General features: G+C 34.2%; 1 protein-coding gene across 4 annotated transcripts in view; it reads left to right on the top strand.

The window, feature by feature from the left end:
- Positions 1-12465, top strand: part of Cdk8 (cyclin dependent kinase 8) — a 117105-nt gene extending 104640 nt beyond the window's left edge. The window contains exons 7-13 of one of the 4 annotated variants that reach the window (XM_070003083.1): positions 1071-1184; positions 3729-3798; positions 4572-4644; positions 7229-7326; positions 8034-8112; positions 8233-8391; positions 11194-12465. In XM_070003083.1, coding sequence (XP_069859184.1) covers positions 1071-1184; positions 3729-3798; positions 4572-4644; positions 7229-7326; positions 8034-8112; positions 8233-8391; positions 11194-11319 — 719 coding nt within the window. In that variant the 3' untranslated portion in view covers positions 11320-12465. Of the gene's footprint in view, positions 1-1040; positions 1185-3728; positions 3799-4571; positions 4645-7228; positions 7327-8033; positions 8113-8232; positions 8392-11193 lie in introns of all 4 variants that reach the window. The other 3 variants (XM_070003082.1, XM_070003081.1, XM_070003084.1) reach the window with 3 other exon arrangements.
- Positions 12466-12885: the final 420 nt, after the last annotated feature.

Below are 12885 nucleotides of genomic sequence, written 5' to 3'. Positions count from 1 at the left end.
ATAACTGAATATTTTAATATAGTCATTTAAAAATTTGCATTGTTTGTACGTTTATCGTAGGTATTATTTAGATTAGTAAGAAATTGCTTATTGAGTGTCTGCTGAGTGTATATTGTAATGAGTGTGGTTCCTGGGAAGTGATACCCATTGGTAGATTTGTTAAAGAGTAGAAGTTGAAATGCTTTTGGTGTTAAGTTCTCAATTGATGTATAGATTAATAGTTATTTTTAGTACAAATTCGATACAGATAAAAGTAAACCTGTGTCTTGTGAATAAAGGAAATTTAAGTTATTGTATACTGCCTATTGTAAGCCTTCATACTATTTTTAAAAGGTAATGTTTTACTTTCTCATTTTAATTATTAAGTACTTTAAAGTTGCAAAAGCAGGTACTGCTATAGCTATAAGAAAACACTTTGGAAAAAAAAAACTGTTAAAGTAGAAATACTGCTTCAGGTCAAGCATTGTCTTTCTTGTTGGAGTTAGCTCCTTGCTATTTAATGCCAACATGAAAGGATAATTGCTAGATTTTACAAATTAGCAAGTAAATATACAAGGTAAAGAAAACTGTTTTGCAGTAAGAATTGTGCTGGTTGTTTCTGGCAGGTGCCCAATTTCAGATGTTGTTTGGGTTTTCTGTTTATTTTTTATTTAGTTTTATTTATTTGTGGTTCCTAAGCTCCATGTACAGTCTTAATGTATATCCATAGGTTAGATAATGTGTGAGGCAGTCCAGCTAATGAATTTGATCAGTTTTAGAATAAACCAATGGGTAGAAATGAGATAGGAGAGGAATGAAAAACTTGGATGAGTAAATAGGAGTATATATTAAATAACAATGTTCCATGCTACTAGTGATTATACTTGCTTAGGAATTAATATGACTTATTAGGGAAGAAAAGAAAGAAAAAAACACTTCCCCATCAAAATAAAAATGCATTTTCTTTTGGAAAGAACCACTTTATTTTCCTCCTTTCTTTTTTCTTTTTTCCTTTTTTATTTTTTTCTTTTCTTTCCTTTTTTTTTCTTTTTCTTTTAAAGATATTTGGGCTATAGGGTGTATATTTGCAGAACTACTAACGTCAGAACCAATATTTCACTGTCGACAAGAGGACATCAAAACTAGTAATCCTTATCACCATGACCAGCTGGACAGAATATTCAATGTAATGGGATTTCCTGCAGGTACACATTATGTTTTTTTTTTTTTTTTTTAAATCACTGTTGTTTGAATTTAGATATTTTCATTGGAAAGGTGTATATTTTTGGCCAATGAAAGCTACTTTTACTCAATTCATGGTTTTTATGACTTGTATTTATCAAAGATTTGTAAACATAGCAAAATTTGTAGGATTCACATATTAGCATGAAAATATTTGTTGGTTTCCTGAACTTAAGAAGTGTTCTTTTGTTTCATTTGGTTTGATTTTTTTTGTTGTTTTCTTGTTTGATATTTGAAGTAAAATATTTACAATAACTATACTTAAAAAAGATAACTCACTTGGTAGTATAAACTATAAAATCAGTAGTAAAATTTTTTTCTGTCAGCACATTTCATTCCGCCATTATTTGGCATTTGAATACAAATTTTGAACATTGTCTATGTGAAGCACTGTACAGAATCTCATTATATTGAATAATAGCACTTCTACTCTCTAGCCTTTGTCAATCAGAACATTCTTTGAAGTGTTCGGGCAAAACAAACAGAGTATGAGTGAAAGTCACAGTACTCAGTGAGGAGTTAGCTTGCTGTTTTAAAACAGAATATTTGCCATTACATCCCTCCAACCATGTCCTAACCCTAGTTATTACTTCAGAATGGTAGTTCCTCAATCACTGAAAACTGCCCAGAGCTTCAAAATAGTGAAAATAATAATTCCAACTAGTCAATAGAAATTATTTCTTATTAGGAATATTTCTCAGCCACTGTGACTCAGGACTAATATAAAATATCTGAGTTTTGTTTTATTTTCTTATTTTTGTGGGTTTTTTTTTTTCCCCTAGTCCTGGAGCTTGAGCTCCATGCCTGGGTGCTGTCCCTGATCTTTTAAGCTCAAGCGCTCTACCACTTGATTTACAGCTCCTCTTCCAACATTTTAAAGTAGTTTTAAAATCAAGATAAGAGTCTCATGGACTTTCCTGCCTGGGCTGGCTTTGAATGGCAATCCTCAGATCTCAGCCCCATGAGTATCTAGGATTACAGGCATGAGCCCACCAGCTCCTGTCATATCTTGGAGTTTTAGTTCCATGTTACCTTCTTTGAACACTAATTATCAGTAAATAAAATAACCTTTCTCCAAAGTTGGTTAATAGTTTGGGGAAAACCACTTTGTTGTATTGAGAATTTTATTTATGTTACTGAAACTTACCATGCACCAGACATTGTCTTGAGTAAAATATATTGATATAACATAGGCGTGATTCTTGCCCACTTAAGAGTTTACATTGCCCTGTATAAGTAGAACTTGAAAAATATGTGTTATTTGAGCAAGTAGAGGAATACCCTTTCCCCTCTGCTTCTGAATTTGTCTACTATTTCTGAGTCCCACAGAGAAAGTGACATGGGAGTGATGAGGGCTCCTATCAGGAATGATTCTTAATGAGGGTTGAACAGTTTGGGTAAGCTGAGCTTAAAAGACACTGAAAAGCAAGCACCAGAATGTGAAGCTACAATAAATTCTTGAGAAATGATTTATGATTTATGTTCTGTTTTAGAAAAATTAGTATGACACTGTGGTATGTGAAAATCAATTAAAGAGAGCCAAATGAAGCCGGAAAAACAGCTGCTCACTGAATTAGTACTGTAGCCATAAAGTACTATTATGATGGAGACTACAGAACAAATACATAATTTTTATGTGTGTAATCGAGGGAAGACTAACAGATTACCTTACAATTTCTACCTTGGGAAATTGGCAAAGTAGATAAATCAAAGCAAAAAAGATACTTGAAGAAAAAAATTCTAGTTGAGAGCCTAAGTTTATAGTCTATACTATGTGATATATGTGGAGGACTTGTAGAAAATGTTTTTACTAGTGGTAAGTTCACAGTCAGGCAAACTTCTAAGGTCATTGAAAAGCCAAAGGTGATATTAAGCTGCTAGTTCAAGGCCATGCACCTAGTAGATTCTCGCTAACAGCCCACTGACAGTGATGATGGAGAGGATGAGTTAGCTAACATGTATTGTTAGAGAAAGTCTAATGCCAGAAAAACTGACTAAAACTGTTGTTATTAGTGTATTTTATTTCACCCTGTTCTACTGCAGTCATTACTGCTTCTTGATTGTTAATGTAAAGAAATATGCAGGTGAAAGGAAGGCTATCTTATAAAGAAGTATCTTAAAGCCACTAAGAGGAAAGACTTTCCATTTCTTACTGAAGATACTGGTTGCTGACTTAGCCAAGAAATCTGCTGGAAAAGGGAAAACAGGTAGTTTTATTAGAAGAATTAGGAATGTTTAATCATCAGAATATTTATAGTATTTTCCTTTCAGTGATAAAATTGAGGCAGCTTATAGTAAAATAAAAAAGTAAGCAGTTTAAAATTAAATAGGAATATAAAGTGATAATTGAATTGTATTTACTCTTCTTAAGCTGTAGATGAGCATTTATTTGAAATTTGGGCTTTCTTTAATAGGTAAAAGTAATGAAATTAATGTAGTAACCTTTGTTAAAAATTCTTGAGAATAGGAACTTAGGCAACATAAAAATTTATCAATGTATTTCACAGATAAAGATTGGGAAGATATAAAAAAGATGCCTGAACATTCAACATTAATGAAAGATTTCAGAAGAAATACGTAAGTTGGAAAGAAAATGGACCTTTGTTGATTTTAAGTTTTCCAGAATACTTAGGATAGAATTGAATCTTCTACATAATAGAGTACTCAACATAAGATTACTCTGATAAGTAATTTTACTTACTACTCAGATAGTTTCCATGATGACAGTCATTTCTTAAGCTGCTTAATTGATGATGTAGAGAAGGTAACTAATTCTAGTAGCTGATTTGAATAAGAAAAAAAATCAGTTCTTTCCATATTTATTCATTTCTGAAGCTAGACAATGGTGAAAAATACCAGGTGAAGAAATAAACTAAAAGTACTTTGCTAATACTGACACTTGACTACCCACCTAGGTCATATAATAATTTAAGCAAATTTTAATAAGAGAAGAAATATTTCACTTACTGACAATGTAAGGCTAGAGTTAGGAGAGTCCAGTTTGACCTATCACAGATATGTTTCAAGTTCACTGAGTAAGGCTAAGTTAAACTTTTGACTAGATAGGATTTAATTGCTAAAATATAATTCATGTAGAGAATAAAAAGGGAGTTATTCATGAAATTGTTTTACATGTAATCATTGATGTCTGTTCAAAAGTAACTAATGTGGATATTGAATGAAATATAAAACTGAGTTAATTCTACTCTATGCTGATGCAATGTGTGTGTGTGTGTGTGTGTGTGTGTGTGTGTGTGTGTGTGTGATACCAGTTATGATCAAAATAATTTTTTTAGGGGAACACATTAAGCCAAATCTAATATAGATATTTCATAGTATTTCTCTTTCAGGTATACCAACTGCAGCCTTATCAAGTATATGGAAAAACATAAAGTTAAACCAGATAGTAAAGCATTCCACTTGGTAAGCATTAGATAATGGTATTAAAAAAATTGGATTTCCCCTAATCCACAAGTTTAAGGCTTTATTGGTCAATATAATTACTTAGCATTTGCAGAGTACTTTAATGATGCATACTAATAAAGGCATCAAAGTATGTGTTTTCTCAAACTTACATCATAGCTCAGTAGACTGTTCAGTTATTTGTTTAATGTACTAATTGTAACAAATGTGTCAACATTCTTTTAACCACATTCATTGGTTTTTCATTAGTCATTTTAAAAATTCAAAAAAATCAGAAACAAGCATAACCATCACTACACCACATCCTAAGCCCTACGTTTCAATTATTAAAGGATTCTTTATTTAATTTATTTTTTTGTGCCAGTCTTGGGACTTGAACACAGGGCCTGGGCACTATCCCTGAGCTTCTTTTTGCTTAAGGCCAGCACTCTACCACTTGAGCCATGAAGCCACTCCCGCCTTTTCCGTTTATGTGGTACTGAGGAATCAAATCCAGGGCTTCATGCATGCTAGACATACACTACCACTAAGCCACATTCCCAGCCCCAAAGGATTGCTTATGAAAGAAGTTTTTAACTCCCAAGATACCACTATAAACTTGAATAGAAATCCTTTAGTGACAGTACACATTATTTCCTTTTTCTGGAAGACTGTGACAGAATATTTATCAACATGTAATGGAAAAATAACTTAGAATCTAGGTCATTTGAATCTAAAGGAATCGATGCAGTAATAAAAATAATAAGGTCATGATGAGGTTTACTCAGTTTGTTTAAGATTCCTATTTAAAATGTTTTGTAGTTTTATGTTTAAAAATATTTATGCTGGGTGCCAGTGGCTTATGCCTGTAGTCCTATCTAGCTATTCAGGAGGCTGAAATCTGGGGATCATGGTTCAAAGCCAGCCCAGACAGGAAAGTCTGTGAAATTCTTATCTCCAGTAAACCACCAAAAAACCAGAAGAGGCTCTGTGGCTCAAGCGCTCACCTTGAGTTGAAGAGCCCAGGCCTCAGAGTTCAAGCCCTAAAACCAATGAAAGAAAAGGATTTATGATAGAAAAATGAGTTTGGGGAAGCAAATTATGTTTTGTTTCACTTAAAATTCGTTTAATCCTTATTTTCAGTTACTCTTTGACTTTAGAAGGGTTAAACTTTCATTTATAGCAACCAAATCGTTTGACAAACATTATTCTTTTTCTTTTTTTCTCTATTGCTTTTGCTTCTTCTCTTAATATTACATATTTACTCATTGATCAGCAGTTTAAAAAGCAATGTTTAATCTGTCATGTTACCACCCAAGGTAACTTATAACAGTATTTATAACAGAACCCAAATTGGACGGTTAAATTAAATCTTAAAAGATTTATTCTCAAAATAATGACTAAAAGTAATGATTTAAGGGGGACTACTCATATTTCTACTAATTCTCTGCCACTAATAATCTGAGATAGCTCTTGTTGCCATTATTTATGAGCTTCAAGAGAGATATGCATTCCTTGCAGCTTATGTTTGTTTTAGTTTGGCTTTACTTCACTTTTCTTTGGGTGTTTTGTTTCTATTTTGTTTTGTTTTTGTACACTCGGGGCCATATGCATGTAGACAGTAACTCTGCCATTGAGCCAGACCTACTTTCTTGTACAGGGGTGACCTGTCTTAATTGTTGGTGACCTCATGTAGTCCTAAAAGCTCTTATTTTAATGCCACTAAAACTGTTGAGCATTTAAAGCAGAAAATCGAAGATTTTACTCTCAACTCTAAAAATAAAATTATGTCCCTACTGAAATATTGGATCACTGAAATGAAATGTTAGTCTCACCATTTTATCTGTATTTTAAAACATTTTGTCTCTTTATTCTCTACAATGTGTCATGTCCCATTAAGTCTCAATGTATCTTTAGTTCATTGGTTTTTAAATAATGTATGGTTCAACAGCACAGGTATCACCTCGGAACTTGCTGCCAGTGCAGGTTCATGGGCACCTAACTAGAACTGTCTGTCACAAGCTCTGGGATCAGGCTTAGATGTTCAAGCAAGTCTGATTTTCGAACAAGGTGATTTTGCTGTACACTGAGGTCTGAAAACACTGCATTAGATCAAAGGATATAAACCAGGACAACACAGTCTACATAACATTAGAATCAAGCATTTTAGTTGATAGTGCCATCTACTAGTTGCTGTTTCAACTAAAAATACAGAATTTCCATGTTAGTGTGATATTCTGTATTTAATCTAGTTATGCAGTAGTAAGTTAAAAACACTTAAATGATGGACTACATATTATTTAAACTAGTATTTTCTGTCCAGTATAATAGCCACAGATTTAACTCAGTTTTACTTAATTTGGATCTAAATTTATATAGCTGTGTGTGGCTAGTGTATCATTTGTTTACAAGCTTTTTTTCTCAGAAAAATAATTAAAAACTAAGAAATTTAGTCTTGTTTTAAATTGGGTAAAGCAATTTAAATTATTAAGGGAGAAAGATAATTTAAAGTCAAAATGTAAGTATAATTATTATTTGTATGAGAATCGAGTGATATAACACTAGAATTAATATGATGTAAATTACTGCTGATTTATGGTTTCAGCTTCAGAAATTGCTTACTATGGACCCAATAAAGCGAATTACCTCAGAACAGGCTATGCAGGATCCCTACTTCTTAGAAGACCCACTTCCTACATCAGAGTAAGTGATCAGTTTAATATGCCAGCATGATGCATTTTGGAATGTTCTTTTCTTAGTTTTCACTCTTAAGTTATTGTTATTCTTACATGGTAACCCAGAGGTTTTTTTATGACAAGAAAAATTGAGGCCCCTGATTGAAGTGTCACTTAGGGACTTTACAGTTAGGAGGCATTTTTGCTCATCTCCTGCTTTGTGAAATGATGATTGCGTTCATTTCATTAGTAATTTAGTTAGGCAGTGCCAGGTTGATTATGAATGCTATAGCTCCTTCAGAATCACTAAGATTGCTTGCTGCCTGCAGTTACAGTTGTATATTCTAAAATGCCATTCCCAAATAAATGTGTTTCCTTTACTCACTTTTGTTTTAAATGTAAAACTGAAGCTAAAACAAAAATTGTCCTTAAGTAGTGATATACATTTCACTTGGACTCTGCATTTTGGTTGTAATAAAAGAGCACAATGCTAAGATAAAAGAAAAGTTTTGACTCATAGTAAATGAATATTGATTATCTTCCTACAAAATAAAGCCTTCAAGTGGTCTGCTATTAGTGTCACTGCTTAAAAAGGATGATTGTTTCACACTTAGTTTAAGTGCTCATATTGCTTATATGGAGACTGAGTCTCCATATTTTAAATGAATGCTACCTAAGTAATCGAAGTATCAATTAATATTCCAGAAATTATTTTTCTTTTTTTCTTGTGATCAGCGTTTTTGCCGGTTGTCAAATCCCTTACCCAAAAAGAGAATTTTTAACAGAGGAAGAACCAGATGACAAAGGAGACAAAGTAAGTATTAAAGTACAATTGGCAGTGTCTTGTTCTTGACAGCCCAAATGACTTTTTTGCTGTGGTTGCATTTTGTTCTGCTTCTGAGTTGAACTTTGTTTTTCTCTTTAACCAATTGAGAAGAACCAGCAGCAGCAGCAGGGCAATAACCACACTAATGGAACAGGTCACCCAGGGAACCAAGACAGCAGCCACACACAGGGACCCCCATTGAAAAAAGTGAGAGTTGTTCCTCCTACCACTACCTCAGGTGGACTAATCATGACCTCAGACTATCAGGTATTTCAAGTTTGTTTTGAATTGACTTGCCATGTTGGTGTTTGCAGAAGGGCTTATGACATTGGGAAATGAGATGTAATTGAGAAACACTGACCTCAGTGAACTTGGGAAAATACAGGGAATGTTACTGACATTGAAGAGCTCTTGCAGTTTAATTGTAGGAAGGGGTCAAGACTTTGAACCAAAACAGAATCAGAATTTATGCCATTTATTTAATCTGTGATTTGTAATAAGTAAAAGAACATCTCCTGACATTTAATTTCTTTTCATCTATGAAATGAGACTAGTAAAACCTAAGTTTCTATCAGCCTAGACCTGAGATGGCTAAGCACTATTATAATAGAGGATTACAGTAGTAGGTTATTTCAAAACAGTGCCATAGTGATTAAGAACATAGGCTTTCCCATCCCAGCTTTGCCACTTACTCTTCTATAGTAAATGATCCTGTGTCCTCATTATAGAATAGGGGAAGTTGGAGTAAGGATTAAATGGAATGATGAATGCTTGAGTATAATGGCTAGCTTGACATAACCCTTAACAGATGATAGCAATGTTTTTTTATTACTGTTATCATCATTAAAATTCTTAGTATTCATAGTATACTGTAAACATCTAAGTGGTGGTGGTACTGGTGATACTGTAACAACTGTTGGTTTGTTATTCTAAGGATGAAATGTACATGGCTTCCTTTGATCAACGTAAGTCATGAGGGGTTGTATATTATTGCCATTTCATGAAATTGAGGCATCACTGATGAAATATAGTGGTAAATTCGACTCAGGCTTAGATCTGATCACAGAGGCTGCTTCTAGGACTGTGTATGGATCCTGTCGAGTGACATTTTCAGGCTTTTTGTGGAAAGACTTGTTTGGAAAACTGGATACTATTTCCCTTTCTCTTCTGCTCATTCTTACATTTCTCAATTAAACTGTTTCACTGTAAAAAGGATACTGAAAATATGACCAATTAGGGATTACTTACCTACAAAAAAAGGCATAGGTCTTATGAAACCAACTGGTTAGGTTTATTATCTGTTGGCTACTTGGGATAAAAGAAAGATCCAACCTCTGAAACATGGACATCCTTGTCTGTTTGAGTTGTGGCTCTTTATTATTATGTAAACAAAAAGCACTTGGGAATAGACATCTTTAAGGGACATTCCAGCATCTTTTCCCCATTCGTTCAGAAGGAGATAACCTTCCTTTTTAGCTGAAGGGTGTACTCAGACTAAACACAACCCTGTATGCTTCTGTGAGCTAGAAAATGGTGCTACTTTGTAGGTGTTATTGCTGCTGTTGATTTAGGGTAGTGATTTTTGACTCTTAACAAGTCTACTCTTCCTAAAATGTTATTTTAGAAAGTCTTGTAAAATTATATGACTAAATGAATTTGCATCAAAAGAGAAGCAGTAAATTGTGATTAATTTGTTAGGGTATTTGTTTTGGTATTAATAGCCCTTGAGGAGCAAAAAAAGACATAACTTCAAAATTAGAACACTTCATTTCACTGTTTCCCTCTTGCCTGATTTAGAATTGAAAATACCACTCATCTCACTTTTCAGTAGTGATATTTTTCCTTTTCTAATGTAACATTGAAGAAGAAAATAAGAACCAGTAGTTTAAAGGGCATTAATTTTGTGTGTATGTGTGTGCTAGTACTGAGACTTAAATTCTGGGCCTTGACTGTTGGTTGGCTTTTTTGTACTCAAGACCAGAGTACTATCACTTGAGTCTTACCTTCAGTTCCTATAAATATTTTAGTATAAAAGAAATTGAACCCACAGGCCAATGGCTCACACCTGTAATTTTAACTACTCAGGGAACTGATCTGAGGATGACAGTTTGAAGATAGTCTAGGCAAGAAAGTCCATGAAATCTTATCTCCAGTTAACCACTAAAAAGCTGGAAGTGGGTCTGTGGCCCAAGCGGTAAGAGTGCTAGCCTTGAGCAACAAAACAAAACAAAATAAAACTAGCCTTGAACAACAATTACAAACAGTTCAAGGACAACACCCAGGCTCTGAGTTCAAGCCCTAGGACTGACGCACATACATACATGCACACTAATGAAAAAGAAAGAAATTGATGCTCTGGTAACTTTTCTTGTGTCAAATTCATTTTCATTCTTTATTCATATATGAGTTCTGGTGAGGGTCTATTAAATAAATGAGCCTGTAAATTAAATTTCCTAATAAATACATTGTATAAACATCTCAAATTATTTAATAGGTAGATTTAAAAGGGGGACAATTGCAGTAGAATAAAATTATTTGTATAGCACAGTAATAACACCTTAGCTTTTTAATGAAATACTTTTTGTAGGAGACAGAACTCAAAGTTTTTTCTTGATTTACTTGAGAATGTGGTACTTCTGACTTCCTAAAGAAAAGCTGTTGTTAAAAGATTTGGGTTTGGGCTGGGAAGGTGGCTCAGTGGTACAGCGCTTGCCTTGCATGCACGAGGCCCTGAGTTCGATTCTTCAGCACCACATAAACAAAAAAGAAAAAAGCTCCAAGTGGCTCTGTGGCTCAAGTGGTAGAGTGCTAGCCTTGAGCTGAAGAGCTGAGGGACAGCGCCCAGGCCCAGAGTTCAGGCCCCAAGACTGGACCCCCCCCCCCAAAAAAAATAAAAGATTTGGGTTTTGTTTGTCTTGTCATTTTAATTCTAAAGGCAGTATCTAGTACAGACTTTTAAATCTTACTTCCTTGAAATAGGAAAGTCCTACCCCATTCAGCATGGGTGTCTTGGGACCAGGCTACTCCTTGAAGTATCTGAGTCACATTTTGCCCTCATCTCTTTTCCAGCGTTCCAATCCACATGCTGCCTATCCTAACCCTGGACCAAGCACATCACAGCCCCAGAGCAGCATGGGATACTCAGCTACCTCCCAGCAGCCTCCACAGTACTCACATCAGACACATCGGTACTGAGCTGCCTCAGAACCTTGTCAATGCACTGTTGCTAATGCTGCAGGGCTGACTGTGCAGCTCTCCGAGGGAACCTGGTATGGGCCATGAGAATGTACTGTACAACCACATCTTCAAAATGTCCAGTAGCCAAGTTCCACCACTTTTCACAGATTGGGATAGTGGCTTCCAAGTTGTACCTATTTTGGAGTTAGACTTGAAAAGAAAGTGCTAGCACAGTTTGTGTTGTGGATTTGCTACTTCCATAGTTTACTTGACATGGTTCAGACTGACCAATGCATTTTTTTCAGTGACAGTCTGTAGCAGTTGAAGCTGTGAAATGTGCTAGGGGCAAGCATTTGTTGTTGTATGTGGTGACTTCTTTCAGTGTAACAACATTATCTGACCAATAATACACAGACACAAAGTTTAACTGGTACTTGAAACATACAGTTTATGTTAACTCAACAAAATAACGAAGACTCAAAATGAGATTATTTTGGTACACCTTTCTTTTTAGTGTCTTATCAATGGGTTGATTCATTTTCTACTTTTAATCAGTGTTTATTGACAAGAATTTTGCTTGGATTTTTTTTTAAGTACAAAAAGCCACATAGGTTTTCCAGAAAGGTTTCAAAACTCCCAAAGATTAATTTCCAACTTTTAAGTTTGTTTTATATTTTCAATCTATGACTTGACTGGTATTAAAGCTGCTATTTGATAGTAATTAAAAATGTTGTCATTGATATAAACCTGTTTGGTTCAGCAAACAAACTAAAATGATTGTCATAGACAGTGTTTTATTTTTTCCTGTTGGTGTTGCTGATTTGTGAGCATGCTTTAAAATGAGAAAAGCATGAATGGTGACTTCCTTCAAAAAGGTGCGGCATCCAGTTCAGATACTTTGTCCTGATTTTAAAGCTGGTTGGTGTAGTGCTATTAAAATTTTGTTCAGTTAATTTTCTTTTTAAAAACTTGTTCGCACGTTGTTTAGGATGCCCTTACTTCAGCAAAGGAGGAGGAATAGGAGAGCCTTAGAATTTTTGAGGAAAAAAAAAACCTATAACATACAATGTACTGTATCAAACTATTTTACATGAATGACACAAGTATTCTGAATAAAAAAATAATTGAACATTGTTAAAAACAAGGTGTTATGTAATAAATTTATTTTTCATAAATCAAAATATGGAGTCAGCTGTATTTTATATGTACCAAGGACTTTTTTGTTTTAATAACTGGCCTGAATAAATCTCTTCCATTGATCATTATGTTCTACCTGTATAATGGAGTAATGATTAGATTCATTTCTATTCACTTAGGGCTGTGATATAAGATACAATGGAAAGATACCTCCAATTCACTGTCTGGAATAATAGCTAACCTATTCTGGGAAGGATTTGGCTTTTGCCCCAATAATTTTCTCCTATAGTATAAAATACAGATAATTTTTTAAAAACAAACACTTTTCTCAAAATCTTAGCTCATTCATCTAAAAGCATTTTAAAACATTTGAAGAACTGCAAAATCTCAATACTGATGGGCCCAACTATAAGGATTAAGAATCATTTTTAGAGCTGGGTGCCAATG

This window comes from Dipodomys merriami, unplaced genomic scaffold, assembly GCF_024711535.1.
Source record: "Dipodomys merriami isolate MVZ:Mamm:240054 unplaced genomic scaffold, mDipMer1.0.p SCAF_6, whole genome shotgun sequence".
Lineage (NCBI taxonomy): Eukaryota > Metazoa > Chordata > Mammalia > Rodentia > Heteromyidae > Dipodomys > Dipodomys merriami.
Note: the sequence above shows the minus strand (reverse complement) of the source record. Positions and strands in the feature narration are given on the sequence as shown.